Source organism: Bos mutus, chromosome 22 (genome assembly GCF_027580195.1).
Source record: "Bos mutus isolate GX-2022 chromosome 22, NWIPB_WYAK_1.1, whole genome shotgun sequence".
Lineage (NCBI taxonomy): Eukaryota > Metazoa > Chordata > Mammalia > Artiodactyla > Bovidae > Bos > Bos mutus.
Window position 1 is genome coordinate 61,224,164 of NC_091638.1, and position 25,561 is coordinate 61,249,724.

Genomic DNA, 25,561 nt, shown 5'->3' on the forward strand with positions numbered 1-25,561 from the left:
CCGGGTCTCCACGGGTTTTCACTGGGCGTCCGACCTCGCGCCGGTGCACGGGCCAGGGACTACTTCCGTCGGGCCAGCGGATGGGGGGTGCGCTGGGACGAAGTGTCCCTAAGGGAGGAGCCGTGGGAACTGAATTGGCCAAGCACCAGGCCCCCAACCAAAAGGCAGATGCGCCGTCCTGCACACGACTGTATTCATGGGGCAGCAGCCGTTACTTTGTAGCTGGGACTCCACTCCCTCCCCGAGATCAGGACCCAATGCAGGCGCTGGGCGCAGACCAGTGGGAATGAGAGCAGGCCGGCTTGCAGCAGAGCAGGGCCAGGCCTCAGATCACTTGGCCACCCCTGGCCTTCCACTGGCCTCTCCACCCGAGAAAGTCAGTGCTGAGACAGCAACCAGGCCAGTGCATGTGTGTTACACGGGTTGGGGGGCACTTTGCTCACACGCAGGGGAAGTTTGAAAACGGGAGCCTCAGGGTCCAGCCCGAAGTCTGGGGTCTAGGCCTGGGCAGGCTCTGGGGAGGGTGACGGCAACCGGTCAGGCGAGGTGAGGTTTCCGGGGGCGAGGCTCGTGTGCCGGATGCCCTCCTGGTACTTGCGGCGGCCAAGCTCCAGGACAGCCCGCACCTCTTCGGCCACGTCCCGCCGGTCACTCTGCTCCAGGGCCTGCACGAGGCGCCCCACGGCCCCTGGCTGCCCAGCCTGGCGCTCCGCCCAGGAGAAGAGCATGTGGCGGATCTGCCCATCCAGGTCATCCCTGGGGGACAGGGGAGCAGTCAGGGGGGCCCGCCAAGACCACCCACCACACCCAGGGCCTTGTTCTCCCTCCCAGCACGGGGGCCTTGCTCCCTGGGGCAGGGGTGGCCAAACCCTCCCCTTCCTGCCCATCTGCCCTGCCCCCGCCTCCCCTGGACGGAACCTCAGCCAGCCTCCAGGGGGAGGCCAGCAGGACGAGAGGCTCAGAACTGACCGGAACTCATGCCGGACACGCTGGAGCTCACGGTAGGGCAGGCCCAGGTGCAGGGCCACAGCCGGCCAGTCGGGGCCCAGGCGCCCGGCCACGTTCAGCAGGTTGCTCTGGGTCAGGAAGCCGGTCTCGGCGTCGCCCAGGTTCAGAGGTGCCAGGGATAGGCCAGGCTCCCGAGTCGGGCCCTCGCATCCCTGCAATCTCTGCGGGCAGGTCGAGGTGGCAGTGAGCCCCGGCCTCACCCCAGCCCACCCTGGCGGCTCCTCCCCCCTCCCCTCCACACGGGGCTCCCCAGCTAGGCCTCACGGGCAGCTTGATGGGCAGAGTGGCCATCCACAGGGCAGCTGGGCCCCTCTTCTGCCGGGCAGCCTCTGCCTCCTCAGGCACCACCTCTGGCACCTCGCCCCGGTAGAAGGACACCTGGGGGAGAGGAGGAGGTGGGCTTCAGCGCTCTGGTTTTGGCCCAGGCAGCCCGGGGCGCACACCCCACTGGCCCACCTGGCCTCTCACGGCCCGAGCCCGTCGGTCCAGGGCAGTGGTCACGTACACCTCCTTCAGGTTCTTCAGGTGGGAATAGAAAACAAAGCACAGCCTGCCCTCCACGCAGTCTGGGCGGTCTGTGGGCAGAGGGGGGCTCAGCAGGGACTCGGGGGCAGACCCAGCATCCCTTCTCCGGGCGCCGGGGCACACCTGCATCAATGTCAATTCCCCTCTCGAAGGCAGCGAAGAACTTCTCGCCCTCAAACATCTCCACGGTGTCTGAGGGCTCAGGGCCGCGGTATCGCTCCAGCAGCCGCCGCAGGGTGGCGTCCACCTGGGGGGCGGGGGACCCACTGGCTGGGCGCCCGACGCCCTGCACCCCTCCCCCCGCCCCCCAGCCCTCTGCCGCCCCCACCTTGTTGCGGGGCAGGCACTGCAGCAGGACCTGCTCGGGGTCCCGGCGTCTCTGCAGTGCGATGAGGTTCACACGGTACAGCCGCAGCCGCTCCCAGGCCTTCCGTGCCAGGCTCCCCACGCAGGCCTTGGTGGTGTACCAGAGCCAGTACCTGGGAAGGCGGGGGTGAGGGGGACCCTGCAGGCTGGGGGGACGTGGGGAGGGGGCTGAGGAGGTGGGGGCACTGACCAGGAGAAGCGCGTGACCTGGAAGCGTGCGTACAGGTGCGTGAGCTCCAGGGCCACCTGCGCCGTGATGTCGTCCCAGGCGGCCGCGGGGGCGGCCCGATGCAGCAGGTGCAGGCGGGCACGGTCCAGACTCAGGCCTGGCGGGGACAACGGCTGAGGCCTCTGACCGGGGCGCCCCTTCTGAGCACCACCCCTGCCCCGTGCCACACGGCTGCCCTCACCTGTGACGCCGGGCGGCAGAGGCAGCTGGATGGTGACTGGCCGAAGGAAGCTCGAGGGTCCGCTCTGCGAGAGGCAGAGCAGGGGGCTGGAGGCCGCCTCGGGCTCCCCCAGCAGGGCCGGCAGCTCTCTGCTGCCCACGCGCACCACCTGGAGCAGACGGGCCGCCCCCGTGGTCACTTCTGTGCCTGGGCGCCCCCGCCACCCCAGCGGGCATCCCAGCCCCTACCTGCATGCGAACGTGCTGGGGCTCCTCGGTGGCCCCCGCGGGGAAGGTGACCCTGACCCCGGCGTGTCCCGAGGAGCACAGCAGCGTCCCCTCTGGTGGTACCAGGCAGGCATCGGACACAGGGCGCGAAACCACGAGGAACCAGGAGAAGTGGGGCACCTGACAGTGGGCCCAGAGCCGCTGGCGTGGGTGCAGAGCACGGGGTCAGGGCCACGGGCACAGGTGCAAGGCACAGGGTCAGGGCCGGTGGGCTGGGGCAGGGCCGGTGGGTACGGGTGCAGGGCACGGGGTCAGGGCTGGCGGGTGCGGGTGCAGAGCATGGGGTCAGGGCCGGTGGGCTGGGGCAGGGCCGCGGGCACGGGTGCAGGGCACAGGGTCAGGGCCGGCGGGTCAGGGCAGGGCCACGGGGTCAGGGCCGCAGAGCATGGGGTCAGGGCCGGCGGGCACGGGTGCAGAGCATGGGGTCAGGGCCGCGGGCGGGGCAGGGCCGCAGGCGCAGGGCACAGGGTCAGGGCCGGCCCTTCCCAGGTGGCGCAGGCCGCCCTCACCTTGGGTGTCTCCTGCTCTAGGCGGGTCTCCAGGCCGCCCTCACCTTGGGTGTCTCCTGCTCTAGGTGGGTCTCCAGGTCGCTCCAGCTGTTGTCACTCAGCGTCCTGACCACCACCTCACGGCAACGCCGGGCCCGTGGGGGCACGAAGAGCAGCCACAGGCCCACCTCCTGCCAGGCGAGGGGGGCGTGAGCGCCGGGGCCACACCGGACCCTCCTCGCCGGGGCCCTCGCCCACCCCACCCTGCCCCGGTCGTGCCTGCTGGAAAGCCACCCCGTGGGGCTGCAGCTCTAGGACACCACTGAGGAGAGCGTCGTGGGGACCCAGGGGCACGAGGCGTGGCTCTGGCAGCCACAGGCGGTAGCGGATGGTCATGGGGGCAGCAGTGGCCCCCGCGGGGAACTGCAGGCGGACGCCACAGGCCAAGGTCACGGAGCAGCCTTGGGGGGTCACGGCAAAGCTAAGGGAAGACAGAAGCGCACAGGGTCAGACACAGCAGGGTCCCCTAGGTCTGAATCTGGCACCCCGGGCACCTGTGGGAGACCCCCGAGGCACAGGCAAGGTGTACAGTGAAGGCAGGGTGACGGGGTGGACAGAGGCTTTTCCAGCCCAGCCCCTCCCTCACGCCATACCTGTCCCGATCTGAGGTCAGCAACAGCCTAGGCATTTCTGGGACCACGGGTGTCCCTGGGCAAGGACAGATGTGAGGTTAGGCCACTGATGACACCTGCGTCCTGTCTGTGGTCTGCCCCCAGCCCCACCGTGACCCTACCTGGGGGGCTGGGGGGGTCAGGAGGGGGCCTGCCCAAGGGGTTTCCTTGCAGGCGCACGAAGGGGGCGTCCAGCAGCTCAGGGGGCACGTCCCGGAGCTGGTTGTCCCTCAGGTCGAGCCGGGTGAGCAGCGGGAGGCGGGCCAGGCTGGCGGGCACCGAAGCCAGGAGGTTGCTGTGCAGAATGAAGAGCCGTAGGGCCCGCAGCCCCGCTGCGGGAGGCGCCGGCTTAGGGCCAGCAGAGGAATACCACGGCCACCCCAGTCCCCGAGCGCCAGGCCAGGCGGCTCACACGGGGGCCTCCTGGGAAGCCCGTTCAGTCTCCGCCCTGTAGCTGGACTAGAGAGCTTGGGGAGGCCTGTGCAGGTGGGAAGACTCGACAGCCAGGGAAGTGGGGGGCACTCAAGAGCTGCCGGGGAAGGCGAACGCTCAGGCGGGCCAGCCCGCGTGTACAGGGCACCGCAGAGGAAAGACAGCCGCGGAGGGGGGCAGGGCAGCCGGCGGCCCACAGACATTCCCCACTGGGCCCGGGGAGCCAGGGCCGCAACTCACCGAGGGAGCTGGGGAGGCTCTGCAGCCGATTGGAGGCCAGATTGAGCTCGGCCAGGCTGCCCAGGCCTCCGATCTCAGGGGGCAGGGCCTCCAGCAAGTTCCCAGAGAGATCGAGGCGCTGCAGGCTGGACAGGGCTCCCAGGGCTGGGGGCAGCGTTTGCAGGCGGTTGTGGGTGACGGCGAGGAAGGTGAGAGCGGGGAGGGCCCCCAGGGCCGCGGGCAGTTCTGAGAGGCAGTTACGAGACAGCAGGAGGGCGTTCAGGCCACACATCTGGGGGACGCAGGCTGGCAGCGTCTCCAGGCTGTTGAAGCTCAGATCCAGGTGGGCCAAGCGGGCTAGGCTGCTCAGGCTGGCGGGCAGTGTGGCAAGGGACCCCCGGAGGCAGGCACCCAGGGCCTCCCGACGTTGCCCACCTGATGGGGGAGAGGCAGACTGACGTGGCCCTCATATCGGAGTCCCAGGTGGGCCCAGCTCTGCCAGCCAGGGAAACGGGTGCATGGGAACACAGAGCTCCACCCCAACCCCACCAAAACTGAGACAGACAGATGCTAGAGACCACCTGCAGGTGAAGCGGGCACACAGACGGTGCGGTCTCATCTCAGCTGAGAGCCGTCACCCACCGGTGACCCACCTCGGGAGAAAGACCCACCCTGGGGTCTGCTGGAGACCCCACTGTGCAGCTGCTGGGTCTGGGAGCCCAGGCCCAGCCAGCTTCCTCTTGGGGGAATGCAGCTGGGTAGAGCTGTGCAGGGGACAGGGCTCGGGCCGGGGTCCACCTTTCGGGACCAGGAAGCAGAGGCAGGAGCTAGAGAGAGGCTGGGCCAGGGCTGGGACTGGGGGCGCTCACCTTTGAGGACCAGGGAGCGGAGGCGTGGCAGGCTCCAAGGCAGCCGGGCCAGGGCAGCCTCCAGCAGCTGAGGGTCCTCGTGGCCACTCAGCTGCAAGAAGTCCACCTCCAGCAGCTGAGGGGCCTGCTGGGCACACAGGCGCAGCAGCCGGCGGCAGCCCCCGGGGTGCAGGTGCAGGCTTAGCCGGTTCCCTGCCGGGAGCAGGGGCGCCTCCGGCCCCGCACCCGCAGCCTCTGAAGCATCTCTCGCAGCATCTTCTGGGGCCAACGTCGCAGGCACCGGCCCCGCCTCCATCGCAGCCATCGCCCACCAGCCGTCCTCGGGGACCAGACATGTCCCAGCTCGCCAGGCAGGCCTGCTCAGGCAGGACCCAAAGAGGCTGCAGTCAGGGGGAGGAGCGGGCTGGGCGTTCTCCCAGCCAGAGGAAGGGGAACTCAGGCTGCAGAGAGCCAGGCCCACTGGTCCAGAGTCCAACGCCTAGGCTGGACAACTGTCACTGACATGGGCTGGGCAACAGGACTCCCCGGGGCTGGGAAGGCGGCAGGCAGGAGACCTGTGAGTGCAGAGGGGCTTGGGGACATGCCTGAGGGACTGGGGGAGGGAGGCTTCACACCCCGAGTCTACAAACTTGAAAAGGGACTCCTAGTCCAGCCCCCCCAACTCTGCCTGCTGGGCACCAGAGTCCCACCTCCAACCTTCACATTTCTCGGCTCCAACCGAGGCACTGGCTCTCATCTACCACGTGGGGCGGTAGCCCAGGCAAGGACACGAGTGATCCTGCCCGCGTCTGTCCGAGCAGTGCAAGGGGGTTCATGAGGACGGGACCCCACTTCCTGGCCCCTGGAGGAGGACTTTCCCGCCACTTCCAGCTCGCACCTCGGTCCGCAGGGGAGGTCGGTGCACCGCGCAGTCGCGGCCACGACCGCTTGGGGCGTGTCCTGGGGGAGAGACCGCACCGCAACACCCGCACCCCAACCTCCGCGTCCCCTAGACGCGCCCGCGGTCCGCGCGTCACCTGCGCTCCCGGCGGCGCGTTTCCGGGTCCGGCCGCGTGGGAAGCTCGCCTGGCGTCTGCAGGCTCCGCCGGCAGGGGTCTCAGGGTCCCGCCCGCCCCGCCTGCTCTCTGCCAGACACCGCCCTGCCGCACTCAGCTTCCTGTCGGCCGGCGTGCGTCTGTGCGACCGGCCTTCCCGCGGGAAGGCCCGCTTTTCGCGCCACAAAACCCAACCCTTCCGAGGTTCTCGGGCCCTGGGCCCGCTCTGCTCTGGCCATGCACTCCCGGCCCCGTGTTAAAATCAATTAGTGCGATCTCTGGCTGGAGGGGGTCCTGAGGGCTGATCGCAGCTGCTGCCCCACACCCACCTCCTGCCGGAGGACAGCACCGAGGTCCCCAGCCAGTCCCCAAAGGCGTCCTCTCAGGCCCCGTAGAGCCCAGGGCCCGCCTTCCACGACCCTACCTTAATGGGCGCACTCTGGGCCACCTCCCAGCGCCGCCCCCCGCCCCCCGCCCCCCCAGCCCCAGCGGGCTTCCCCATAGGCTGCCTCCTTTCTCAGCGTCTCACAGTGAGGAAAAGGAGATGGGAGCGATCAGATGTGGCCCAAGGCCACTAGCTGGTGAAGGCCAAAGTCAAGGACCTCAAACCAGATCTGTCTCTCAAGAAAGCTTTCCAGACTGGTCCTTCCTCACCTCACAGAAGAGGTGCCTGTGAAACATACACGTCTGCTCCAGCCTGTTCTGCCCCAAATGACACCTCTCTACCCTCTTTCCGCCACCCTCCCCACCTGGACGGGCAGTTCCTGCTAGGCCTGTGTTCTCCCCAGCTCCTATTCCCCCTTCAGTTTCCACATAAATGCCAGAATAAACACACACACAAACACACACACACACACACACATGCAGGAACATCACTCAGACTTAAAAAGTAATGAGTCATCAACTCAATGGACGTGAGTTTGAGCAAACCCTGGGAGCTAGTGAAGGACAGGGAAGTCTGGCATGCTGCAGTCCATGGGGTTGTAGAGTCCAACAGGATCGAGCAACTGAGCAACAAAAGGTAACGAAGTCCTGACACATGTTACAATGTGAATGAACTTTAAGGGTATTCCGCTTAATGAAATAAGGCAGACACAAGAGGACGAATTCTGTAGGAGTCCATTTATGTAAGATCCCTACCGCAGTCAACATGGAAATGGAAAGTAAACGGGAGCCGCGGGCTGGGGGAGGGAGGGGGCGTTACTGTTTAGAATTCAGGAGGGGAAAAGTTCTGGATACACCGTGGCGATGGTTGCACGTCGGTATGAACGAATCTAGTGCCACTGAACTGTATGATTAAAGTGGTTTTACAGTATGTATTATCGTGCCATTAAAAAAAATCACAACTGACCACTTTCCCGTGTGACTGCAACAGTCCCATCCTCGCCAGATGGTTTTCCTCACCAGCTGTGTGACTTTGAGCAAAAAAACTTTTCTATGCCTGACCCTCATCGATGTAATGGGATTTCCGTGGGGCCTGCGTTATCACATCGGGGCTGGGCCCTAACACGAGCCCGCCCGGGCTGCCTGCTGCCTCTGAACCCATCTCCGGCAACTTCAGCAAGGCCTTTACTCCTGGGGCCTGATGCTCGCTCCGATCTTCGCAGGGCAGGCGCTCGCTCATCCTTCAGCCCTCTTCGCTCAGGGTTTACGTCAGCCTGGGACTGCCTCGTTTAACTACTCTGTGTCCGTGCACTAGAACCTAAGTTCTGAGGAAGCAGAACCGGGCCTGGCCTGGGGGGGGACTGAGGCCAGCCTGCAGCAAGGTCCCCGACAAGGAGTGAAGGAGCAATGTGTGCTGTGTCCATGGCTAAGCTGATGTCTCTTCCGAAAGGGCACAGCCCAGGTGGGGGCGGATCACACGGGCGTGGAAGGTTCTGGCTCCGCTCCTCCGAGAGGCGGTGACAGAGCCTCCCAGCTTCTCCTGGGGCCCCCGCCGTGGTACTAGAGATGGAGTGAGCAGTGGCTGGGTTCCGCGGAGTAAACGCGCGGGGCGACTCGCCCGCCCGTCTGGGCCAGGCCGGACAGCCGGCTCCTGCTGCGTAGCTGGCTCGACCCCAGCAGCGGCGCCGGGCCACGTGCGGCCCGCAGCGGCGCCGCCTCGCTTCCGGTAGCCGTGCACCATGGGACTTGTAGTTCGCCGGCCGCGTCCGCCGCTCCGGCAGAGAAGCGACCAGCGCGCGGAGGCCGCTCTGTATGCTGGGAGCTGTAGGCGCCGCGCGGCATCCTGGGAACCCTGAAGGGAGAAACCTACACTCTGGACTCGCTCCTCTCTCAGCCCCACTTCCCCCAGGGATCTCGGGCGGCAGTCACCCCATTATATATACGAAGACAGCCCTGGAACTGCCTTCCGCTTTTGCGGTGGCGGCTGCGGGACAGACGGGATAATGGCGTCTCCCGCGTCCTCATTGGCTAGGCGCTGCGTGACGTCACTAGGAGGCGCCCTCGTCGGGCGCCGAGCGCAAGTCCCGGAGGCTTCTGGGTAGCGAATTACTCCCGCCCCCAGAACCGGCGCCTTCCTTTCCGTCCCTGACGCCACCGAGGTCGCACGCGCGAGGCTGCTCTGCCGCCGCTGAGTGAGTGGGCCGGGAGGGCCAGGCCGCGGGGCCTGGCCGCGGTCGTGAGTGCCGTGGGGGGCGGGCGGGGCAGGGCGTGGGCCAGGCCTCGGCGGCGGCTCCGCACCAGCCACGCGCGGCCGTACACTGGCCTCGCAGGGACCCGAGGCCGCCCTTAATGCCGTGTCCTTGTCTCACGCGCTAGGATGCGTTACGTTGCCTCCTACTTGTTGGCCGCCCTCGGGGGCAACTCCTCCCCCAGCGCCAAGGACATCAAAAAGATCCTGGACAGCGTGGGCATCGAGGCAGACGACGATCGGCTCAACAAGGTAGCCGCCTCGCAGGGGCCTGAAGGCCCCGCCGACCCTATACGCCGCATACGGGGCTCCCTCTCCTACCCAACCCAGGGAAGTAGGTTGCCGCGGGTTTAGTGGAAGGCCTTTGCCCGCCCATGTGGTTTTCGAACTGCCCAAATGTACTAGTACAGCCCAAAGTAAGAAAAAGTGGGGATGAAGTCAAGTCCGCGATAGCGTGGCTCAGTGGGAACAAGTCACGTGTAAACTTTTTTTTTTAACTGTAAACAAGCCCACGTTAACTTTATTTTTTTGAACTCAGTGTGGTGGTGGTTTACTCGCTAAGTCGTGTCTGACTGTTGCGACCCGATGGGCTGTAGACCGTCAGATTCCTCTGTCCATGGGATTTCCCAGGCGAGAATATTGGAGTGGGTTGCCATTTCCTTCTCCAAGAGATCGTCCCAACCCAGGAATCGAAGTGCTGTGCTGTGCTTAGTCACTCCGTGGTGTCCGACTATGCCGCCCCATGAACTGTAGCCCATCAGGTTCCTCTGTCCGTGGGGAGTCTCCAGGCAAGAATGCTTCCCGACCCAGGGATGGTACCCTGGTCTCTCCCGCATTGCAGGTGGAATCTTTACTGACTGGGCCACCAGGGAAGCTCTCTTTGAACCTAGGGAAGGTTATTTTGATAGGTATTGAGTGTGAAGTGAGGTATTTTGCGTTTCTTTTCAGCAGTAAGTTTTGGCGTTAGTTCTCATGTGGGTGTCTTACCTGTCCTGCGTGGGTCATAACTGCTGTGCGGGGGCGCTGTGTGTGGCCTCTGGTGACCCTGCTCCTCATCTGCTCTAGGTCATCAGTGAGCTCCACGGAAAGAACATCGAGGACGTCATTGCTCAGGGTGAGGTCGTGTTCGAGGCTTTGGTTTGCACGGTCCATTCTAATCCCTGCCGGTCAGCCTGTGGCCTGCCAGGCTTCGCTTGTGGACCAGAGCACCCTAGAAGCCTTACCCAGAGGAGTTAGCAGGGTCTCCGTGGGCTCATGCTATGGGCGCTTCTAGACAACCCCTGGGCAGGGCGGCAGGGGCGCCTGTGCCCTCAGTGAGCGTCTGTAAACAAGTCTCACCACGGGGGGCTAGGACTGACCACAGGCCCTGCCCTGTGAGGTCAGGCTGGAGCTGGGCTTGCTTGGGAGTTGAGCTTTGGGGGAGTTGTTTTTGTCTGTGAGCTCACTGTGGGGGGTGAGGATCTGGACACTGGGACAGTGGATTCTCTCTGCCTGGTTGTAAGCATGTTTGTCCAGCTTATCTCCCGGGTAGGGCACCGTGGGCCTGCAGGTCTGCTGGAGGGATTCCTAGAAGCCCGTGTCTGGGAAAATGGGAATCTGACACAGACCCGGACGAGCTGGACAGTGCCCCTTCACTCTGAGATGACATTCAGGTGGAACACCAGGGCTCATCTCCCCTTTGGTCTCTGCAGGTATCGGCAAGCTGGCCAGTGTGCCGGCTGGCGGGGCTGTGGCCGTCTCCGCTGCCCCAGGATCGGCAGCACCCGCTGCGGGTTCTGCTCCAGCCGCAGGTAAGTGGAGGTCCAGGCAGCTGTTGGTGCACACGCCCTGAGGTCTGTCTCTGCTGGGTGTGTGGCCTGCACTGCGATTGAGCTCACCATGCTTTCTCCCCACAGCAGAGGAGAAGAAGGAGGAGAAGAAGGAAGAGTCGGAGGAGTCAGATGACGACATGGGCTTCGGCTTGTTTGACTAGAGTCCCGCTCCCCTGCAAATAAAACCCTTTTTATGTATGTCTTGAGCTTTCTGTGCGTGGTTTGTCAGTGTGGTCTCTGCATCCTTGTCTCGTTCTGGGATGAACCGGGACCCTTGTTCGGTGAAGTCTGAAGAGCCAGGACTGGGGTTCCCGGGAAGGGTCACTTCCTGTGGGTCTTGAGTATGGCCAAGCCTTGAGCCTCTTTCTTGCACATTGTCCCTGCTCCTGAGGACTGCCAGGGTCTTGGAGGGAATAAGGCTTTCAGGGGACTCCCCGTCCAGAAAATTTTCAGAACCTGGGGAGGGTGGCCTCTGCTCTATGAGGCTGGTACCTCCAGTTGAGGCCAGCAGTTCCCGTTAGACTGAGTGGTTTCAGTTACACAAGGATTCCGTCGTAGGAGTCGGGCGCCTGGTCTTGTTCGAGTCAGCACCCCAGCTCCACCTTAGCTCCCGAGCAACTCGGGTGTCACTCAGCTGCTCTGAGCCTCAGTGTCCCCAGCTGTCTTTGCTGGGCAGATGTGGAAGTGGCTTGCAGACAGCAGCGCTGGGTTGCGCGCTCTTCAGGTCCTTTAGTGGTAGGCCTGCCCATGCCCCTTCCAGGTTCTGGCCTAGAATACGGGGCAGAGGGGAGAGGCCCTCACTGCCCGGTTCAGTCTCGCTCAGTCATGTCCAACTGGTTCTCCGTGGACTGCAGCACACCAGGCCTCCCCATCTATCCCTAACTCCTGGAGCTTACTCAAATTCCTGTCCGTTGAGTTGGTGATGCCATCCAACTATCTCATCCTGTCATCCCCTTCTCCCACCTTCAATCTTGCCAGCTTCAGGGTCTTTGCCAGTGAGTAAGTTCTTTGCATCAAGTGACCAAACTATTGGAGTCTCAGCTTCACCATCAATCCTTCCAATGAATATTCAGGACTGATTTCCTTTAGGATGGACTGGTTGGATCTCCTTGCAGTCCAAGGGATGCTCTAGAGTCTTCAACACCACAGTTGAAAAGCATCAATTCATCTCACTATCCTGGCCCTGTAGCTGTTGGCAGTCTTCACGGCCTTGGGCCTCTGCCTGCCAATGCCAGGCTACCCAGTAGATCCTCTGCCTTTCTGAAGGCTGTGGTGTGGTGGGCAAGTGCTAGGAGCTCACCCCGCAGTAGGCATTTATGGAGCTGTGGGCTCACAGTTCCAGAGGAGAGTGGCGAGTGCAGCACAGGAGATGGCAGGACAGAGGGGTGGGGGCCTCCGGAAGAGGCCCCAGGGCAGAAGTGCTGAGGAGTGGGGGCTTGGACGGGGGTGAGGACACAGGACGGGGAAAAGGTCTGGGGTGTGGTGGGGCTTGGGGGGGCTCTGTGTGCCCAGGGACACAGCTGAACTGGGGCTGTGGTCCAAGGCTAGGGTATTGGGGCCCCTCCCAGAGGAGTGGACCCAGGGTCCAGGGGCAGAACTCGCAATCCTAGGCTCGACCCTGTGGGGGCAGAGGACCCCTGCCTGGTGGTCAGCAACCCCCAGGGACCCTCATCTGTACTGCCTGGGGGAAGGGGCAGGTCCTCCTCCCACTCTACAGGCAGCATTCTGGGAAGGGCTTGATGTTCCTGGCTCCAGAACTGGTCCCAGGGGCCTAAAGGGAGGGTTATGTACCCAAAACAAGTCAGCTAGCGTGTGGAAATGGGAGCAGAGGTCTCCCTGCACTGGGGTGGCACAGCCTCATTCCCTCAGAAACGACCCGGACTCTGGCCTCCCCCAGAGCAGGCTGCAGGGACAGCCTTAGGCCCCTGGCTGAGCTCACAGTGTCCAGCTCCTCCTTGGTGGTCCACCCTGGTGACCCCCTGAGCTCTGCAGGCTGGCCTTGGGGGTCTGTTCCGTTCCCACTGTGTTCCCCCTCATCTCCTGCTGTGTCCAGCAGCCTCCCCAAGGGCTCAGGCACCCCAATCCTGTGCTGCACCTCCATCCAAAGCATTCGGGGTTCTAAGTCAAACACCCTCACCCCCTGCCTTCCCTTTTCCCAGGACCCAGCTCCCCCCCGGCCTCCTACCCAGGGCCCTTGAGTGTCTGTAGGGTGGGTGGCCCTTTGCCTTCCATGTTTCACCCTAACCCTAACCCTAACTGAGAGTCCTTATTTGAACTTGTGGAAACACTCTCTCCCACTTCAGCCCAACCCCCTCCCCAAGTGGGGCCAGCCTGGGCTGACTTTCCTCACTGCTCTACTGGTGTGGATTCCCATGCCAGGCACACATGCCAAGTACAGGTGGCTTGGAGCTGAGGACTGGTTGGCATGATGCCCGATGGCCCTGTCCTGGGGAGGCCCTGCTCTGGCTCTGCCTGGGCCTGATTGGGGAGCAGCCCTGGACTGGGTCCTGAACTAAACTCCTGCCTGGGGAGCAAATGTCAAGGGTGACATGCACGCTGGCCACCTGTCTTCAGCATAGATAAGCCCCTTGTTTGGGAGGTGAAGTGAGGTGCCGGATGACCTGGTGGCTCAGCAGTAAAGAATCCTGCCAATGCAGGAGACATGGGTTTGAACCCTGAGTCCAGAAGTTCCCAAAAAGGAAATGGCAACCCACTCCAGTATTCTTGCCTGGGAACTCCCATGGACAGAGGAGCCTGGTGGGCTACAGTCCATGGAGTCAGAAAAGAGTCAGACAGGACTGAGCCAGTAAACAAGTGAGGTGCAGAGCTAGTTCTGGATACAAGTCAGGATAGCCCTGCCCTGCAATCCAGGAGAAAAATGCGGAAGGGGGTGGGAGGGTGACGTTACCAGCACCTGCCTGGGCAATTAGTTAGGGCGGGTCAGGGCTGGAGTCACCCCGGAGTAGACCCCACAGCCTGAGGAGCTGGGACAGGAGGCCGATGGAAACCAACTTAGTGCCCAGGTAGAGTTGGCTGCGGGGCGGTCGGAGCTCGGCCGGGAGGTCTGGTGTGGGTCTGAGACGCCAATGTTCTCTCTGGGAATTGTGGTTTGCATGCAGCCCTGTGTGTTTACGGGTGATTCTGTGGATGAGTCTCGGTGGGTCCTTAAGGTCCCTGGCCCGCGGCGAGCTCCTCGGAGTCCCAGGCGGGCGGAGGCCTACGCCTGAGGGAGGCGAGATGCTGCCCGGACAGCAGGGCCCTCCGCTCCCGGGTGTCCAGCTCAGATGCCGACGTCCTGGGCCTGAGAGCGGCCATCCCCACTCCTCTGGGCCCCCGTCCGCCCCTTTCCGCCGTCCACGGTGGTGGGGGCGGGGAAGGCAGCAGGAGGTGGGGGACGTGGACTCCCGTCCGGGCCTGGCTACTGTCTTTGGCGGGGCCGCAGGTGCGGCGCTTCGGAGCCCAGGGGGCTGGACGGCGGGCGGGGCCTCAGTTTCGGGGCCGGGGCTCGGGGCGGGGTCTCCGGGTCCAGGTGGGCTTCCGAGGAGGGCAGGGCCCCTGGGGGGCGGGGCCTCGGAGCCGGGGGCGCGGCCGTTCCCCGCGCGCCCCGATAGGCCCGCGCGAGCCGGCTCCGCCCCGCCCCCTGCTAAAATCGCCGCCTCCGCGCAGAGTCCCCAGCTCCGCCGGCTGAGACCCCGAGCCACCGCCACCGAGGGGCCAGCCGGCCGGTGTAGCCCCGGCTCCAGAGCGAGCGGCGAGCGCGCGGCGCACAGGGCGGCCTGCGGAGCCCGGGAGCCCGGCGGGCCGCCGCGATGTTCCCCAAGGAGACGACGTGGAACATCTCGTTCGCGGGCTGCGGCTTCCTCGGCGTCTACCATATCGGCGTGGCCTCCTGCCTCCGCGAGCACGCGCCCTTCCTGGTGGCCAACGCCACGCACATCTACGGCGCCTCGGCCGGGGCGCTCACGGCCACGGCGTTGGTCACCGGGGCCTGCCTGGGTAAGAGGGCCGGGGGGGCTGGGCAGATGCCCCTCGCGAGGGTGGAGCGGCCCCTTCCGTCACCATGGGGAGGTGGGAGGGGGTCTCTACTCGGGACCCGGGCCGAGGGTCCAATTCCCGGCGCCAGCCAGGGGCGGGGCCTGCCTTGTTTTGCTCCGAGGGTGCCCGGGGATTGGGGTAGGGCCGGGTGCTGCCGCCTAGGGCCCGCCTGTCGGGCGCAAAGGTTGGGGGGCGGGCAGGTGCAGAGGAGTTATTTCATTGGAAAGAGAAAGTAGTTCGTGGGCGGGACCTCGAGAGACGGGGTGGGGTCTAGGCTGTCCGCCTGCCCCGGGCGTGTAAGACCGGGTGCCAGCGGTCACTGTGTCCTGGGGCTTCGGCATTCCAGACTGCCATGGCCCCGGGGCAAGGTATGGAGTTGGCCTCTGAGAGAGCGTCTGGTCACTGTGGCCTGGTGCCTCCCGAGGACTCTTGGAGGAGGACCCAGCAGGTCAGGCCTGGGCCTGGCCAACACAAGCTCTCCCCGGCTCTCTCGCTCCTGGCACACCGCCCACTTGTGGGTCTGGGTCCGCGGCTTTGCCCCCTCCATGGGGCCAGAGGCGCGTGGAGACTCTGAAGTCCCGGCGTCGGCTTCCTCCACCCGCACTCCTCCGGCGGCCCTTGCCAGTGATGTTTACGGCACACGGAGTTCTCCTGGAGACAGCCAAAGTGACAGAGGGGTCATTAGCTTCTGGAATGCCCCGCCCAGCAGGAGCCTGTCCAGGGTTCTCCCCTGCCCCCTGCCGGTGACTTTTGCCCTGAGAGGTTGGGGTGGGAGGAGCAGACGGGAATTCACCCTGTGGCCAGGCCCTTTCCCCTCCAGGCGGCCTCCACCCAGTGCTCCTCAGACCCCCTGTTGGTCTCAGGACACCCCTAGGTCCGTGGTACCTTGTTGAGGACATGGCCCGCATGGCGCCTCCCCCCAACACATGCTCCCAAGAAAGCTTTCTCACAAGCGCCAGTGGTCTTGGGCAGCTGGAGCCTGCACCCTGCCTCATCCCTGACCCCAGTGGTGATCCCAGTGCCTCTGGGGCCTTCCTGCCCCGGCTACTCCTGGGCCCCTCGCACTCCGGCTTTGTCCCCAGCCAGTGCCCATGGCCCCCAGAGCTATGTTGAGGGGCTGCAATGGGATGCAAGCTGGTGTCATGCCCCCGGGTGGCATTAGGGTCTGTGGATCTGGATCTGGCCAAGTGGGTGAAGGCTGAGGCTGCTCAGAGTTGAGCCTGTGGCTTCTACCCTTCCTGGGGGGGGCTGGGTGCCAGGCCACGCCAGGCTCTGTGATTCATGGATCAGGGAGAGCATTGGGAAATACTGGGCAGAGGGCAGGCCATGGCCTCAGCTATCTGCCCTCCCAGGAGCCTCTCTCTTCCCAGGAACAGGTGGCAAAAGTCCCAGTTGTGGGCCAGGCCCCGTGGTGGACACGGAGACTCCTCCAGGGTGGATAGGGCTGGCTTGAGTCTGTGCCATGGTCCCTGGGCATGGAGCCCTGGCCTGACTCTTGGCCCTGCTGCTCCAGGTGAAGCTGGTGCCAACATCATCGAGGTGTCCAAGGAGGCCCGGAAGCGGTTCTTGGGCCCACTGCACCCTTCCTTCAACATGGTGAAGACCATCCGGGGCTGCCTGCTGAAGATTCTGCCTGCTGATTGCTATGAGTGTGCCAGCGGCCGCCTAGGCATCTCTCTGACCCGTGTCTCTGATGGCGAGAACGTCATTATAACCCACTTCAACTCCAAAGAGGAGCTTATCCAGGTGGGCCCCACGGGCCATACCGGGGTGCGGTAGGAACCCCAAGACCCCTGCTTACTGCCCCCTCTGTCCCTACCCCCAGGCCAATGTCTGCAGCACCTTCATCCCCGTGTACTGCGGCCTCATCCCCCCTTCCCTCCAGGGGGTGGTGAGTATCCCCTGGGCGCCCTGCCCGGGTGACAAGTCGGCTCCTGTGTGGGGGGTGGGATGAGTGCCCCCCAGCCCTGCCCTCCAGCCGGCCTGTCACCTCACTTCCCCAGAGTGCGGGGAGGAGCGCCATCTGTGCCCCCCCAACTGTGGCCTCACTTCCCCAGTTACTCAAGAGCTGGTGAGCTGGCGCGGATGAACGTTTCCGGTGGTGTTCTCCCCAACCCCGCCGTCTGGCCATCTGTTCAGTGGCCAGTGCCCAGTGGGTGAAAGGCCCAGATGAAATGGCCCCGGGGGGGGGGCATCAGCGCCCCCTGCTGGGCCCTCCCCGTGTGACCCAGTGTCCCTGCCACAGCGCTACGTGGATGGTGGCATCTCAGACAACCTGCCGCTCTATGAGCTCAAGAACACCATCACGGTGTCCCCCTTCTCGGGCGAGAGTGACATCTGCCCGCAGGACAGCTCCACCAACATCCACGAGCTCCGAGTCACCAACACCAGCATCCAGTTCAACCTGCGCAACCTCTACCGCCTCTCCAAGGCCCTGTTCCCACCCGAGCCCCTGGTGAGGCCGCCGTCGCCGCCGGCTCGGGGGACACCTGCCTGGGGGCCTCTCCTGGCGATAGCCCGCAACTTGCCCAGCCTCTGTCCAACCTGGATCTGGCCCTGGATTCAAGTTTGCTTAGGGTGTGGTGGGGGGATGGTGCAGAGACCCCGTGGACCCCAGGGGGCAGAAACAGGGTGTGTATGGCCCCCTGCCCCAGTTTACGCCTCCCCTGCCTCAGGTGCTTCGAGAGATGTGCAAACAGGGCTACAGGGATGGCCTCCGCTTCCTGCGGCGGAACGGTGCGCAGGCTGCCCAGGGCTGGGTGGGCTCTGCTTGGCCGTCCCCTGTGGGCCAGCCAGCCGCAGCCCCGCTGATGGCGTGTCGCGTCCTCCCCACCCAGGTCTCCTGAACCGGCCCAACCCCTTGCTGGCACTGCCCCCTAGCCAGCCCCCTGCCCCCGAGGATGCAGATGCAGAGGAGGGGGCAGTGGCCATGGAGAGGACTGGAGGGAAGGACCACCTGCCTCCGCCCAGGGAGGATCACATCCTGGAGCACCTGCCCTCAAGGCTCAATGAGGGTTCGTGGGGGAAGGGGGTCTGGGGGCGCGGAGGGGTCCTGGTCTCCGCCTCCCCTGCGGACCTGCCACCTACCGCCCTTCTGTACCCACAGCCCTGCTGGAGGCCTGCATGGAGCCCACGGACCTGCTGACCACACTCTCCAACATGCTGCCCGTGCGTCTGGCCATGGCCATGATGGTGCCCTACACTCTGCCCCTGGAGAGCGCGGTGTCCTTCACCATCCGGTGAGCAGCAGGGGCGGGCCCCCGGGACGGACTTGGGAGTCATTCCTGGGTGGTGGGCACAAAGACACAAGGAGAGAGAGAGACAGCTGGTTTAAGATGCTGCAGAGATGCCATGTCGGGCCCCAGAGCCAGGGCACAGACCGGGCCGGCCCGCCGCGGTCCCTGAGGCCATGCCTTGCGCCCTGCCCCAGCTTGCTCGAGTGGCTGCCTGACGTCCCTGAGGACATCCGGTGGATGAAGGAGCAGACGGGCAGCATCTGCCAGTACCTGATGATACGCGCCAAGAGGAAGCTGGGCAACCACCTGCCCTCCAGGTGAGCCCCTCGCCGCCGTGCCCACCCCGGCCCGCAGCCTCCCAGGCGACCCGCACGCAAGCCCACCCTCCCTCCATCCTGCTCTCCTGCAGGCTGTCGGGGCAGGTGGTGCTGCGCCGCGCCCGCTCGTTGCCCTCCGTGCCGCTGTCCTGCGCCGCCTACAGCGAGGTGCTGCCCAGCTGGATGCGCAACAGCCTGTCGCTGGGGGATGTACTGGCCAAATGGGAGGAGTGCCAGCGGCAACTGCTGCTCGGGCTCTTCTGCACCAACGTGGCCTTCCCGCCGGACGCCCTGCGCATGCGCGTCCCTGCCGGCCCGGCCCCCGAGCCCCCGCAGCACCCGCCCAGCTCGCCTCCTTGCTAAGGGCCCAGGGCCCTGGCCTTCCGGCCCGGGTGCTGAGGGCTGGCCCACGCCCGCCCCCCCCAGGCCCCGCAGCGTCCCTGCCCCGTGAGGCGGGGCCCCAGGGCCAGCTGAGCTCCCCTCCGCGGCCCCTCTCCACCACCCTGCAGACTGAGGAGCTGGAGGCCCTCACGCTGCCCAAGGGGGCTTTGCGGTCCACCAGCCGCTCCTTCGTTGCACAGAGGAGGGCCGGGTAGCCCTCCCAGCGTGGCCACAGGGACCCCCTGCCTGTGCCTTAACCCCCGCTTTGGGGCCCCGCCCCTGCGGCCCCTGCCCGGCACCCCCGCCTGTGAGCGCGGTATTACTCCTGAGAACTTCGCACCTGCTCCGCCGGCTTCATTTTTCATGTTTCTGAAGAATGTGTGTGAATTATTTATTTTTGTCAAAGCAGATGTAATAAACGCCGCAGCCCAGCCCTGCCTCCTGCACTTGTGTGCGGCTGCCCGCCCCGCCAATGTCGTGTCTCTGCAGCTTCAGGCCAGGGATTCCCGGGGTCCTGCGTCCCTCTAGCCTGGCATTCAGGGCCTGCCAGCCAGCCCTGGGGCTCCCCCTCAAAGCACCGAGGGCTTCCTAGGCTGCCGCCCACTCCACTGGCTGGGACCCTTGGGCACAGCTTTCCAAGGGCCAATGGAAATATTTGGGACCAAGATCCTTGCAAAATAAAAACAGAGCTGTTTAGTTTACAACTTCATGGTGTCCTGGGGGTGTGGGATGATTTCCCGGTTGGATGGCTGTGGAGGCTGAGGTTCCCCAGGTGAGCGCAGGGGAGAGGTGGGCGGTGGTGGGTGGAGGAGTATGGAGGGGGGCTGCTCCACAGTGGGCGTTTGGCCCCAGGCTGGTGGGAGGTGTGGCTCTTGCCCCTGTCATCAGGAGCCTCCCCGCCCCCAACAGTGTACCCAGCCCCCTGCCCGAATATAGGATGGAGCAGGTGTGGTGAGGGGGGCTGGGTCTTGTGGGTGAGACATGCTCTGGAGGCCTCCTCTGCCCTGCCTGGGCAGTCTGAGGGGATGCGGCCAGCCCCCCTTGGTGACCACAAGGGCCCATGGGGCAAGGGGGGTTTCTGAGCGGAGCGGGGTGCTTGGCTGGCAGTCCAGAGCTGATTGCTGCTGGGGGTTTGCCCGCACCTGCCCTCTGTGCTTCCCCATGGCTGCAGCCCCCAGCCAACAATAACGGTCGGGCCGGGGCTGCGACCGGGAGAGCCGGCTCAGCAGGTCCCTGCGCGCCTGTGCCAGGGGCCACCCCTTGGTCTCAAGGTCCTGTCCTGTAGGCCCAGCCAGTTCTAGTTCAGCAGGATCCCTGGGGGAGCGGAGGCCACCAGCCCCCAGCGCTGCCAGGAGGGCCCCGGGAGGCCAGCCCCTCCAGGTGGGTGCAGGGCCGGGCTGGGACCTGGGAGGGGGACCCCTGGGAAGAAGCTGGCATTTTCTCCCCCTGCAAGGACGTCACACACAGTCCCCACCCAGCACCTTCTGGCAACCCTCCCCCAACGGGAGCTGCAGTCAGGGCTATGCCCCCAAGGAGGGTTTGGGGCACCTGCTGAGACAGGAACCTCCTGCCAGCCCCCCCACCCAGTCACTCCCCCTCACACACACAGGCCTCTAAAGCACTGATTTAAATACCGTGTTGTAGTATACTACTTGTTTATTGTTTAAAAAAAATATGGGAAAGAATGTTGGAGAAGCATAGGGAAGAGAGGAAAGTCACGCCACTCCTAGAGATAACCGTTGAAAATATTTTGGTCTATTTCCTGCCTGGTTTTTCCTGCACGCTCTTCAGGGCCTGAAATCGAGATCCTGAGGACTGCCCCCCCTCCTTGGCCCTGTGCAGGAAGTATCCCCGGGGTCGTCTCCACCCCACCAGGAGCTCAGGCTCGGACAGGACAGACCCTGGGGGTCGGGGGCTGCATGCAAGGGCAGGCGGGCTGAGTGCTGGGCTACAGGGCAGTGCTGAGAGGCGGGGACACGGCGGGGACACGGGGACAGCGGCGGCGGCTCCGCCCGGCCGGCCCTGCCGGGGTCTCGGTACTGGCGGGTGGACAGCCCAGTGCGCGCAGGTGTGGCGGTGAAGCTCACAGGTAGGCAGGCGCCTGGCAGGTACCCCCCGCCCACCCCCCAACCCCTGCCTGCGCTGGCCGCGTACCTCCACACCCGCCCCGCCAGGTCGCCACAGGGTTCATGGATCCCTGCATATCACGGCCAGGGACTCCGGTGCCCCTGGGGGCGCGCAGTGGCAAGGGCAGGGCAGACTGGGGCCCCAGGGCGTGGGGGCTCAGGAGTCCTCCCCACTCTCCGCTCCGCGGCCGGGACACAGTGCAGCTTCCGGCTGGGATGGCCCTTGGGTCCCAGGGAGCCAGGGAGCCGCTGGTGGGGTGGAATGCCCGCGCTGGGCCGGGGGCGGGCGAGCCCGCGCTGGGGGAGTGGTCTCCGCCCACGTCCCCTCCTCCCGCCCTTCCTCAGACCCGCCCTCTTTATCGGTCGCCCCCCACCCCCGGGAATATGGGTGGGGGGGAGAATCACAGTCTTGGACTGAGGGGCGACGACCCCAGGGTCCCAGGTCGGGGGGTGATGCCACACTGGGGGCTGGCTTCGGGAAATTCGGGGGTCAGGGCTTTGCGGGAACAAGAGGTGGTCTGATGAACGGGCAGGGCACCCCCTGGGAAGGAGGCCAGTGTGGCGGTGAGCACGGTGCCAGCAGGAAAGGCTGCTAGGCTAGACCCTGAGGTTCCCGACAAGGGCCTTGGAAGGCCTCGAGGCCCGGGCTGGACCCTGCACCTGCCCTCCGTGGGGCCCCAGGTCGGTGGGAGGGGCTGCGGGCAGGGAGGGCGGAGCCAGCCTGCCTGCCAGCTGGCCGGAGGCGGGGCCCAGGGTCGGTGCTGAGCAGCCAGGACCGCCTGGTACTCTCATTGGCCCGGCCTGGTCAGCCCCGTGCCCAGGTTGGCAATTCCAGGACCTGTTCAAGTCCTCTGCGGCTTACCATTCCCTCACCCAAGCCCTTGCCCCCTCTCGCGAGCCCCCACCTCATTTCAGTCACAAGATCTAGAGCAGCCCCCAGCCCGCCTCCCTTAATGCAGCCTCTCCTGCACCTGCTGGCTTCGAGGGTGGCCTTGAGCCTGCCTAGCTCCACCCAGGCCCCCGCCCGCCGGCCCCACTGCCTGAAATTGGGCCACACGCCCCCTGGCGGCCCCTCTGCCAAGCCCTCTCCCGCTTCCCATGGGGGCAGGGAGGCTCCTCTGCGCCCCACCTCTGGGTGCCCACCGCTCCCGCTTAGCCCTCGGCTGCCTTTGCCTCACACCCGCTTTGCCTGCCCTTCTCCTCTCTCCTCTTCTCTTCTCAGCTCTGCTCAGGCCACCCAAGGCTGAGCCCACCGCCATGGCCAGCCCCCCCGGGGCTGGGGAGGCCCAGGAGGAGGGGGGGTGGGAGCAGGGCCGCACGTCGGGGCCCCTGGCCGCGATGCTGGAGCAGGCCCAGGAGCTGTTCCTGCTGTGCGACAAGGAGGCCAAGGGCTTCATCACCCGGCACGACCTGCAGGTGAGCCCCCGCCCCCAGAAGCTGCCTGCCCCCGGGGCTGACCTTGGCCACTCAGCCCTGCCATCCGCCCTGCCAGGGCCTGCAGAGCGACCTGCCCCTCACGCCCGAGCAGCTGGAGGCTGTGTTTGAAAGCCTGGACCAGGCGCACACCGGCTTCCTCACCGCTCGGGAGTTCTGCCTCGGCCTGGGTGAGCCTGGGCCCTGAGCCCCACCCCCAGCCCACTGGCACGTGTGACTTGGGGCCCACAAGGTCGGCAGCCCACACCCCTCCGTGGCCTCCCTCCAGAGCACACACAAACACACGGAGAGCCCCCAAATGCGGCGGTGTGCTCACCGGCTACCACCCCTCTGCCCGAGCCTAACCCTAGTGAGGCTGGGAGCTAGGCGTGCCTCATTCTGGCCTGAGCCCAGCTGTCACCTCCCATTCCCAGGACGGGAGTCGGACCAGAGTCAGGAAGAAAAACAGGAAACCGGGCTCAGAGAAGGGCAGGATATGTGAGGGGGGCGGTGGGCTGAGCTGTGGGGGGTAACAGTCTCTTCCTCCCACGCCCTGCAGGCAAGTTCGTGGGCGTGGAGGCCACCGCGGGTGCTCTGCCCTCCCGGGCTCCAGAGGAGACCTTCGAGTCGGGCTGGTTGGATGTGCAAGGCGCTGGGGGCTCAGTGGAGGAGGACGAGGAGCTGCTCAGCTCGGCGCTGGAGCAGCTGGGGGTGGCCCGGGTCCTGGGCGAGTAAGTCGATGTTGGCCCGACCCCAGCACCCTCCACTGCTCGGTCCACCTGCGCAGGCCTGTCCAGGTCGCCTGCGTGCCTGTTCCCAGACAGGGACCCTCGGCCAGGCTGGGTCCGGCCCTCTCAGCTGCCACTACTGTGAGCCGGGCGTGATTTCCCACAGAATTTGCATTTCTGGAGTCAGCAGTCACGGCTGCACCCAGCACAGGCACAGCCCTGGGTACACAAGGACACAACCCCGCTTGTACACACCTCCTGCCAGGCCACGCGGAAGAGGGTGCCCTGCTTGTCCAAGGGCACGGGGCCTCTGGGGCTCACCCTTCCGGGTGGGGGAGTCCTCCCTTCGGCTTCAGCCCCTACCCACCCACCCCAGGCAGCAGGCAATTCGGGCGCTCTGGACCCGGCTGCAGCGTGAGCGGCCCGAACTGCTGGGCTCCTTCGAGGACGTTCTGATGCGCGCGTCAGCCTGCCTGGAGGAGGCGGCCAGAGAGCGGGACGGCCTGGAGCACGCTCTGCGGAGGTGAGGGCTGGGAGGCCGGGTGCGGCCGGAGGGCCAGGCGGAGGGGCTCCTGGCTGCGGTGCTGGCAGGCTTTCAGCCGCCGTCTCACCCTCGGTTCCCCGCAGGCGGGAGAGCGAGCACCAGAGAGAAGTGCGGTGTCTGTACGAGGAGATGGAGCAGCAGCTGCGCGAGCAGCGCCAGCGCCTGCGGGGTCAGGTGGGCCCAGCCCGGGCGCGCGGGTCTCCGGGGGGCTGCCTTCTTGGACGGAACTGGTCCTACCCGCGCCCCTGCCGCCCGCGGGGGCTCAGGTGTCCCCGCGCGTCCTAGGGCCTCCCCCAGGAGGAGCGGAGAGGCCGCCTGGAACTGGAGCTGCAGAGTCGCGAGCAGGAGCTGGAGCGCGCGGGGCTGCGGCAGCGGGAGGTGAGCAGCCGCCGCGCGGAGGGATGCATGGCGGCCCAGCCCGGGCCCAAGCCCCGCCGTCCCCACGCACTCCCTGGGGACTTGAAGGGCTCTCTCCAGCCTCGACTCCCCCGCTCCCCCAGCTGGAACAACAGCTGCAGGCCCGGACCTCCGAGCAGCTGGAGGCGCAGGCGCAGAACGCACAGCTGTGGCTGGCCAACGAGGCGCTGCGGACGCAACTGGAGGGCGCGCAGGAGCAGCTCCGCAGACTGGAGGGCGACGCGCAGGGCCGCCGCGAGCAAGCCCAACGGTGCCGGGGGCGGGCCGGGCCCTCGGGGGCGGGCCCCGGGGAGGGGCGCGCCTGGAGCTCCGGGCTGCCGTCGCCCCCGGCTCCAGCCCCGCCTCTGGGGTCTCCGTGGGGCGGGTCCTCCAGGGGGCCGTGCGGCACCCCGAGGCGCCTTCCTGCATCCGCATCACCACCTCCGTCCTGCAGAGATGTGGTCGCGGTCTCGAGGAACATGCAGAAAGAGAAGCTCAGCCTCCTGCGGCAACTGGAGCTTCTCAGGTGCGTCCGGAAGGGGTCCGCGCCCCGCCGGCTTCCACCCAGCCCCCCCCACCGCCCCCCACCGCGAGGAAGCCCTTCCGTGCCCGCGTCCCCCACCCAGGCGTGCTTCCTCTTGAGACCCCCTCAGAGTCTGTGGACTGCTATTCCCCAGGGAGCTGAACACGCGGCTCCGAGACGAGAGGGACGTCTGTGAAGCCCAGCGGCTGGGTAGCAGCCGCAGGAAGGCTCTGAGCTCGGCCCCCCTGCTGGGCGCCCCCTGCTGCTGCTGTTGCAGTAGCTGGGCTCGCCCCCCAAGACGCGGCTCCGGCCACCTGCCCAGTGCCCGCTGACCAGCCCGAGTGACTCACTGGGCTTCACCTGGCTACTCAGAGAAGCCGCCCCTTGAAGGCGACTCGGCGTGACTGGGGGCTGCCTATCCAGGATGTGAGCTCTCCCTATTGAGCTCCCCGGCCTGCCTGACTTGCAGACATGAAGGAACTAACCTGGGGGGTCAGGGACTCATGTCCCTTCCTGTGGTCCTCATTCTATCCCCAGCGCATCAAAACTAGCGGAAAACCCCCTCCTCCGAATAAAGTCCCCTGACTTCACCCTCGGCCTCCTGTGTGTGTGGGAGCCGTAGCATTTGGACCAGGTGTCCATCGTCCTTGTGTGTCCACTGGACGTGTCCGCAAGCCCTCACCGTCCGCCAGAGTTGTAGGGACCAAGGGACTGAGGCCAGTCGGCCAGGAAGCAGTGGGCCGGGTTCTCTGACCGCCCCCAGCCTCCAGGGCCACCCCCTCCCCATGCCAGTCCTCACACAGCCCTGGGTTGGCTAGTTCAGCCCACTGGAGTCCTGAGTGGAGGCGCCGGGGGTGGGCCTAAGCTGTCCCCAGTGCCCCTCCGCCCTGCCAGCCCGAGCCTCGGGCAGGGAGCAGGGGACGAGGGCCGCCCACTGTCCCGGGAGAGCTGTCCCCACCGACGGCGCCGCCTCGAGCCGTCGGGCACTCCGCTCTAGATCCCCAGCGCAGCCGGTCGCAGCATCTGTCCTCGTTCCCGAACCTTTTCCCACCACTCCCAGGCGACACCCTCCTGTCCGGACGCTCTCACGCCGTGACCCGGGCCTCCCCTGCAAGCCGTCCTCCGCACGGC

General features: G+C 65.8%; 4 protein-coding genes and 1 non-coding gene across 16 annotated transcripts; 4 read left to right on the forward strand and 1 right to left on the reverse strand.

The window, feature by feature from the left end:
• Nucleotides 1-89: 89 nt before the first annotated feature.
• On the reverse strand, nt 90-6,731 carry PIDD1 (p53-induced death domain protein 1). Of its 8 annotated transcripts, none has more exons than XM_070359208.1 (16): nt 6,618-6,731; nt 5,255-5,610; nt 4,407-4,820; nt 3,857-4,066; nt 3,717-3,771; nt 3,343-3,544; nt 3,129-3,254; nt 2,537-2,716; nt 2,310-2,457; nt 2,090-2,225; nt 1,862-2,012; nt 1,657-1,780; nt 1,465-1,583; nt 1,273-1,386; nt 970-1,169; nt 90-756 (listed from the first exon to the last, which is right to left on the reverse strand). In XM_070359208.1, exons 2-16 carry the CDS (start codon nt 5,556-5,558, stop codon nt 498-500), a joined length of 2,742 nt encoding a protein of 913 aa, XP_070215309.1. In that variant the 5' UTR covers nt 5,559-5,610; nt 6,618-6,731; the 3' UTR covers nt 90-497. The 8 variants fall into 8 exon arrangements, with proteins under 8 accessions (XP_070215309.1, XP_070215305.1, XP_070215307.1 ...); XM_070359204.1 differs by lacking the exon at nt 6,618-6,731 and adding an exon at nt 5,944-6,592 and having other exon boundaries at nt 2,310-2,373; XM_070359206.1 differs by lacking the exon at nt 6,618-6,731 and adding an exon at nt 6,271-6,591.
• Nucleotides 6,732-8,714: 1,983 nt separating this feature from the next.
• Nucleotides 8,715-10,929, forward strand: RPLP2 (ribosomal protein lateral stalk subunit P2). Of its 2 annotated transcripts, none has more exons than XM_070359488.1 (5): nt 8,715-8,864; nt 9,049-9,172; nt 9,986-10,034; nt 10,612-10,710; nt 10,819-10,929. In XM_070359488.1, the coding sequence occupies exons 2-5, from the start codon at nt 9,050-9,052 to the stop codon at nt 10,890-10,892; spliced, it is 345 nt and encodes a 114-aa protein (XP_070215589.1). In that variant the 5' UTR covers nt 8,715-8,864; nt 9,049; the 3' UTR covers nt 10,893-10,929. The 2 variants fall into 2 exon arrangements, with proteins under 2 accessions (XP_070215589.1, XP_070215588.1); XM_070359487.1 differs by having other exon boundaries at nt 8,719-8,864; nt 10,816-10,929.
• On the forward strand, nt 10,065-10,199 carry LOC138984793 (small nucleolar RNA SNORA52). Its single transcript, XR_011462079.1, has one exon. It is a non-coding gene; the product is annotated as a small nucleolar RNA SNORA52 (small nucleolar RNA).
• A 2,692-nt stretch (nt 10,930-13,621) lies between the features above and the next one.
• Nucleotides 13,622-19,131, forward strand: PNPLA2 (patatin like phospholipase domain containing 2). The gene is made up of 10 exons (XM_070360206.1): nt 13,622-13,754; nt 14,398-14,727; nt 16,280-16,512; nt 16,592-16,657; nt 17,012-17,221; nt 17,442-17,502; nt 17,604-17,780; nt 17,873-18,005; nt 18,197-18,319; nt 18,412-19,131. Exons 2-10 carry the CDS (start codon nt 14,541-14,543, stop codon nt 18,680-18,682), a joined length of 1,461 nt encoding a protein of 486 aa, XP_070216307.1. The 5' UTR covers nt 13,622-13,754; nt 14,398-14,540; the 3' UTR covers nt 18,683-19,131.
• Nucleotides 18,200-25,020, forward strand: CRACR2B (calcium release activated channel regulator 2B). Of its 4 annotated transcripts, XM_070360210.1 has the most exons (10): nt 18,200-18,319; nt 22,049-22,242; nt 22,319-22,430; nt 22,799-22,970; nt 23,344-23,490; nt 23,595-23,685; nt 23,797-23,889; nt 24,012-24,178; nt 24,362-24,433; nt 24,585-25,020. In XM_070360210.1, exons 2-10 carry the CDS (start codon nt 22,084-22,086, stop codon nt 24,760-24,762), a joined length of 1,191 nt encoding a protein of 396 aa, XP_070216311.1. In that variant the 5' UTR covers nt 18,200-18,319; nt 22,049-22,083; the 3' UTR covers nt 24,763-25,020. The 4 variants fall into 4 exon arrangements, with proteins under 4 accessions (XP_070216311.1, XP_070216308.1, XP_070216309.1 ...); XM_070360207.1 differs by having other exon boundaries at nt 24,012-24,433; XM_070360208.1 differs by lacking the exon at nt 18,200-18,319 and adding an exon at nt 19,275-20,080 and having other exon boundaries at nt 24,012-24,433.
• Nucleotides 25,021-25,561: the final 541 nt, after the last annotated feature.

Bases quoted from the DNA above. Each gene is read 5' to 3' on its own strand.
- PIDD1 (XM_070359202.1), bottom strand. From the start codon at position 5,990: ATGAGAGCCAGTGCCTCGGTTGGAGCCGAGAAATGTGAAGGTTGGAG. The intron at 5,611-5,943 runs GTGGGACTCTGG...CTGCCTGAGCAG, and splicing joins GAGAAATGTGAAGGTTGGAG to GCCTGCCTGGCGAGCTGGGA. The intron at 1,584-1,656 runs GTGTGCCCCGGC...CTCTGCCCACAG, and splicing joins GGGAATTGACATTGATGCAG to ACCGCCCAGACTGCGTGGAG.
- RPLP2 (XM_070359487.1), top strand. From the start codon at position 9,050: ATGCGTTACGTTGCCTCCTACTTGTTGGCCGCCCTCGGGGGCAACTCC. The intron at 9,173-9,985 runs GTAGCCGCCTCG...CATCTGCTCTAG, and splicing joins ACGACGATCGGCTCAACAAG to GTCATCAGTGAGCTCCACGG. The intron at 10,035-10,611 runs GTGAGGTCGTGT...TGGTCTCTGCAG, and splicing joins CGAGGACGTCATTGCTCAGG to GTATCGGCAAGCTGGCCAGT.
- PNPLA2 (XM_070360206.1), top strand. From the start codon at position 14,541: ATGTTCCCCAAGGAGACGACGTGGAACATCTCGTTCGCGGGCTGCGGC. The intron at 16,658-17,011 runs GTGAGTATCCCC...TCCCTGCCACAG, and splicing joins CCCCTTCCCTCCAGGGGGTG to CGCTACGTGGATGGTGGCAT. The intron at 18,320-18,411 runs GTGAGCCCCTCG...GCTCTCCTGCAG, and splicing joins GGCAACCACCTGCCCTCCAG to GCTGTCGGGGCAGGTGGTGC.
- CRACR2B (XM_070360207.1), top strand. From the start codon at position 22,084: ATGGCCAGCCCCCCCGGGGCTGGGGAGGCCCAGGAGGAGGGGGGGTGG. The intron at 23,491-23,594 runs GTGAGGGCTGGG...GGTTCCCCGCAG, and splicing joins CTGGAGCACGCTCTGCGGAG to GCGGGAGAGCGAGCACCAGA. The intron at 23,686-23,796 runs GTGGGCCCAGCC...CGCGCGTCCTAG, and splicing joins GCCAGCGCCTGCGGGGTCAG to GGCCTCCCCCAGGAGGAGCG.